The sequence below is a fragment of the Scyliorhinus canicula genome, chromosome 14 (genome assembly GCF_902713615.1).
Source record: "Scyliorhinus canicula chromosome 14, sScyCan1.1, whole genome shotgun sequence".
Taxonomy (NCBI): domain Eukaryota; kingdom Metazoa; phylum Chordata; class Chondrichthyes; order Carcharhiniformes; family Scyliorhinidae; genus Scyliorhinus; species Scyliorhinus canicula.
In genome coordinates this window covers 153968751-153974750 of record NC_052159.1, presented here as the reverse complement: position 1 = coordinate 153974750, position 6000 = coordinate 153968751, and the positions used below count along the sequence as shown (strand labels likewise).

The 6000-nt window shown below is 41.7% G+C and overlaps 1 protein-coding gene across 8 annotated transcripts in view; it reads right to left on the bottom strand.

Moving 5' to 3' along the window:
- Positions 1-2430: 2430 nt before the first annotated feature.
- Positions 2431-6000, bottom strand: part of mbnl2 (muscleblind-like splicing regulator 2) — a 109388-nt gene continuing 105818 nt past the window's right edge. For all 8 annotated transcript variants that reach the window (XM_038818798.1, XM_038818794.1, XM_038818800.1 and 5 more), the window contains one exon: positions 2431-3476. In XM_038818798.1, the coding sequence (XP_038674726.1) occupies positions 3337-3476 (140 nt within the window). In that variant the 3' untranslated portion in view covers positions 2431-3336. The remainder of the gene's footprint in view (positions 3477-6000) is intronic.

Below are 6000 nucleotides of genomic sequence, written 5' to 3'. Positions count from 1 at the left end.
GCGTTTTTACTATAGTGCAACAAGCCTTTAAGCCAAGTACACTATTTCATAGCAGAAATTATTGCTATTACATCATAAAATTGATGAAGAGTACTGTGCTGCTGCACAGAAGACAAGAAACGTAACTTTGCTGGAATAATGAGTATACTTGGAATTGGGAAACAAAGCTTTAAAAAAAAGAAACACACACCCGAAAAATATATTATGACGTAATAGCTGTTGAACTAATCACAACGGGAAACTTGCACTGACATCTGAAAGCCACATTGTGATATAATTTCCGATATGTTAATGGTGTATCTTACCACGTATAACCATAGGTTCAGTCGACTTGTAATTAATTGAGCTCCATATGTGTAGCATAAGTGTAGGATTAAAAAAAAAACATGACTACTAACCCTCAATAAGAAGAAAAAAAAAATCAATATACACATTATCTTTAGGATCAATCCTACTAGAAAACCATAAACATTTCATATCAGAAAATCAATCTTATAAAAAGATAAACCTATTACAAAAAAGGGATATACTTTCAACACAATGAAGATCGTAATCAAACTATTTACTAATTTCTAATCATTACACTGGATGGATCTAGCTAAAATCTTTGCTAAGTCTTGAAACAATCATTCCTTAAATATAGGCTATAATTAAAAAAACAAAAATAAACGTTTCTTTTAAGGTCTGCTTTTTGTGATTTTATTCTGATTTTTTTTGTGGTTACGGATTACCCTACTGGCACTAAAATGAACATGATGGTTGGATCCAAAGGTAATCCTACAGTACGGAGTCCACCTTTGTGTATTTTCTATGCTTAATATTTTACACAAAACATTCAACAAAATTATGTTGCAAAATTATCTTCAAAGCCTCTTCTAAACCTTACAATTAGAGTCACTATTGGATTAGGTGACTTGCAAAATGGACCAATAAATTTGGTAAGAGTTTACAGTCTTAGGATATAATTTGGTTTAAAAGAAAAATAAAATCACCATCTCCCATCTTTTGCACTTTTGCCGGTTAAAGGAGTGAAATTAGGGTGCAATTTTATTTGGGAAGAGCCTTTTTGTTAGAAAAAAGAATATTTTTTTTTAAAAACGTTAATTTTTCTCTCATCATATACTCCAACTATGTTTTCGCCAAATCGCACCAGTTAAATCAGTCTGCTTTGCTAACATGAGAAAACACACAATACAATTTTGGTACAATATACGCTTTTTGCACATACTTGTGAATAATTGTCCCCCCCCCCCTTTGTTTTAGGCACTGTTACATATATCATGTTCTACATTATAAATGATTTTATAATATGGTACACCTTTCAGAGTTGGAAGAATCTTTGGTAACAGAGTAAATACATTGGGCAAATTGAACTGTAGCCGCAGCAAGACAGACTGACCCAGCCTCGTTTCCCGCCCGACTCTGTGGCCAGCCATGTCCTCTGCAGCTCCACATTGCTTACCCCCTTTGCAATTACAGGGACGGGTGCTGAGAAACTGATTTTAAGATTTAGACAGGGTTCAAACTTTGAAATAAGTCGCTCAAAGCAAACTAAACCATCCTCCAAAGTCTGATGCCAATATAGGATTATAGCTACCCAAAACTAACCGCACACTGCATTGGGAAGAAAGACAATCCTTCCACGCTGTGCTCACATTCGTTAACAAAGGCATGACGACCATCAACAATGTGAATGCATATGTTCCTGGAAGAGAGCTTTGCGAGTTTGAGGAGCTTGGAGGAGAAATTTGGGCTGGTAAGGGGAAATGATTTTAGGTATCTACAATTGTGGGACTTTGTTCGTAGACAGGTCCCATCTTTCCCACACCTCCCACCAATGGGGATCCAAGACAGAATAGTCTCTAGGGGGGGAAGAAGGGGAGGGTAGAGTCTCTGATATTTATAAGGTGCTCATGAGGGAGGAAGGGTCCCAGACGGAGGAACTGAAACTTAAATGGGAGGAGGAGCTAGGCGGGGAAATGGAGGACGGGCTGTGGGCAGAGGCCCTGAGTAGGGTAAATTCGACCGCGACATGTGCCAGGCTCGGGCTGATTCAATTTAAGGTCGTTCACCGGGCCCACATGACGGTGGCTCGGATGAGCAAATTCTTTGGGATAGTGGACAAATGCGCTAGGTGCGCGGGAGGACCAGCAAACCACGTTCACATGTTTTGGGCATGCCCTAAGCTTAGGGGGTACTGGGAGGGATTTGCAGGCGTCATGTCCCAGGTGCTAAAAACAAGGGTGGCAATGGGTCCAGGGGTGGAAATTTTTGGGGTTTTGGAAGACCTGGGAGTCCAGGGGGAGGAAGAGGCCGATGTTTTGGCCTTTGCTTCCCTGATAGCCCAGCGACGAATACTATTGGCGTGGAGGGACTCAAAGCCCCCGAAGACTGAGTTGTAGCTTGTGGACATGTCGAGTTTCCTGGGTATGGAAAAAATGATGTTTGCCTTGAGGGGATCTGTACAGGGGTTCGCCCGGAGGTGGCAACCATTTATTGACTTCTTTGCGGGAGAGTGAGCGTCAGCGGGGGGGGGTTAGAGTAGAGTAGAGGAGGGATAAAATTGCGGGTAGTACCGGTACTACCCGGAGCCCGGAGAGGAGCGGGCTTGTGCAGTATGTTACGATTGAAGTATTGAATGTCCGTGGATGTTTGCACATTTTTGCTTTCTTTCTGTTGATGTCTGTAACTGTTTACAAAGCCAAAAACTACCTCAATAAAATTGTTTATTAAAAAAAAACAACGTGAATGCAAAATAAAACCTTATGAGAAGGCAAATTATATCGGTGCAAATTTGAGATTAATATGATCTCTATACCCATCGTGTTTACTTGATATATTATTGTAGTTCGTTAAAGTCACTGTTCCTGTTTAAAAAAAAATTAAAGATGATCAAATGCTATTTTTCGCCCACAGTGATTAATTAGGCTACTACTGAAGATTTAAATACCCATTTTGTTTTACTCTGTAATTTTCAAAATGGGATTTAATTGTCCATGGAGTATAGTCCTGTCTGTAAATGTCTGAATCGATTCTTCCAACCCTGTGGGTGCTGCTTTTGTTTTTGTACACAATGATCTCATAACAGATTAACAATATAACCACATCACACTCTTTACAGAATGTAATGGTGAAACATCTCCACAAAATGAGACATCAGAAAGTAGATATACCATTTCTTTGATTGTAACATTTGTCATAGTGCTAGGGTTATTTACAGGATATATGAATATTAAATATGCATCCAAACTCATCTATATCCTTAAGGTGTATGATGCATTTCCCATCACGATTTTGTATTCTTCCTCAATCTAAATAGAATTTCTCTTAATTTGGTTAGCATGCTGGCTGTGGTAAGCCTAATATAGATGCAGGTTGGGAGGGAAGAGAATAGTATTTACAGTAAGCCTGTTCGTGAGTTTCCATAGAGACGTCCTGCGGATTCATGTGCTTCTGGTTCATTATTTCAGTATGACCTGAGAGATATTTAAAAGAAAAAGAATTTAACAAGGTTTAACATAACACAGCTATGCAAGTATTTGCAATGACGTGAAATGACCTATATAAAAAAAAAATCAATAAATTGTCCTGATCACTTTAAACAAAACATGCAGGTTGCTACAGAGACCGCAAGAGCAAGTATTGCATGAAAATATATTCTGATCATTACCAGAAATTTAGAAACTACCACTGAATATTAATTTTGTGCCGAGCTGCAATCTGAAAATCTCAAACTGGAGGACAGCAAATGCACCAATTTAAATCTTCAGCTGGGGTCTGAACAAATTTGACAGGTGGGTCCACAAATGAAGACATGATCGTAGCACAGACTAGTCCAGTTATGCCGACTGAGCACGGTACCAGGGAAACAAGGAACATCGTCCGTCTTCACATGGTTTCAGTTCCAGTTCGCTGGGCGCTGAAAAAAATCGACTGCCCTCTGCTTTGATCTGGTGGTGTACCTAGTTGATGTGAATGGAAACCCATCAAGATGATTATGGCTCAGTTTTGAGAAATCCACAAAAGCAGAGATTCTGGATCCTTACCAGTGCTCACTGACCTTCCTTTATCTTAGCATGGAGATCACAGTTGAAAATTGGGAGCAGCCAAGATTCGCAAAGCCTCAGGTTCACACATGTACTGCAGGAACTTAACCACCAAACACCATGAAGCTCAGGGTGGGGCTTGGCTAAGTTTCCTACTACTTTTTTTCCCCCCAAACCATGTCTTTGGGAACTGGTCTGTAGGGTTATCTGGATCTGCCTGCCAAAAGTCCCATGAATACAGTGCTGGGTCTACCCCACAGGTTCTTTTATTGAGCCAGACTGGCTAGGCACTAGTCAACAATAGTGTACCTTGGTAAGAAATCTCACCCAGCTCAACTATTAGATTACGGAACAACAGGCATGCTTGACTCCTTCTAGGTAAAAAGTAATCAAATAAATAACTGGGAAACACTGGATTTGAGCCCTGGTTAGGTAGACAAGTGTGTACAGGGGTGAAAGAGTTAAATTATGAGGACAGGTTGCGTAGCACAGGGTTGTACTCTCGCGAATCTCGGTGAGGTGAGAGCAACTGCCCTCGACATCAAGGGGCCCTAACAAAACTGGAGTCAATGGGAATCAGGGACAAAACCTGCCACTGGTTGGAGTCATACCTAGCACAAAGCAAGGAAGGTGGTGGGGGTGGGGGGGGGGGGGGGGAGGAATGTGGTGCGGAAGGAGAGGTTAACATTGACCAGAAACTGAACTGGACTAGCCACGTAAATACTAGCCATGTAAATACTGGGGCTACAAGAGCAGGTCAGAGGCTAGAAATCTTTGCAGTGAGTATCTCACTTCCCAACTCCCCAAAGCCTGTCCACCGTAAACAGGGCACAAGTCAGGAATCTGATGGAATGCTCTCCACTTGCCTGGGTCTGTGCAGCTCCAACTCGAAGCTCAGTACCAACCAGGACAAACCAGCCCGCTTGATAACACCCCATCCGCCACCTTAAAAACATTCACTCCTTCCACCACTGATGCACAGTGGTAGTCGTGTACACCATCTGCAACATGCTCTGCAGCAATTCAGCAAGGTTCCCTTGACAGACTTTCCAAATACATGACGTTGTTCGACAAGGAACCACACAAAAGACTACTTAATAAGAATAAGAAAAGAGCCCATGGCGTTAGGAGTGGCATTAGCATGGATAGAGGACTGGCTAACTGAGAGAAGACTGAGTTAGGATAAGAGGGGCATTTTCAGGATGGCAATCTGTAACTACTGGAGTGCCACAGGGATCAGTGCTGGGGCCACAATTATTCACAATATATATTAACAACTTGGACGAGGGAAGTGAATGAACAATAGCCAAGTGTGCGGATGACAGAAAAATAGGTGGGATGGCAAGTGGTGAGGATGACACAAGGAGCCTACAGAGGGATAGCAACAGGTTAGATGGATGGGCAAAAACTTGGCAGACAGAATACAATGTAGGAAAATGTGAAGTTATGCACTTTGTAGGAAGAATAAAGGAACTAAATATTATTTAAATGGAGAACGGCCAGAAAACGTCAGCAGAGGAGTTTGGGGGTCTTCGTGCATAAATCATAAAAAGCTAGCATGCAAGTTCAGCAAGCAATTGGAAAGTTGGCCTTTATTTCAAAGGGAACGGAGTTTAAAAATAGGGAGGTCTGCTAAAATTTTACAAGGCACTAGTTAGAGCACACCTGGAATACTGTGAACAGTTTTGGTTCCCTTATCTAAGGAATGATATACCGGCATTGGAGGCAGTCCAGAGAAGGTTCACTAGGTTGATCCCGGGTGTGGAGGGATTTTATGAGGAGAGGTTGAGTAGGTTGGGCCTGTGCTCATTGGGGTTTAGAAGAATGAGAGGTAACCTTAATTGAGACATATCGGATTCTCAGGGGGTTTGACAGGGTCGATGCTGAGAGGTTGTTTCCCCTTGTGGGAGAGTCTAGGACCAGAGGGCATCATCTCAGAGGAAGGCAGAGATTA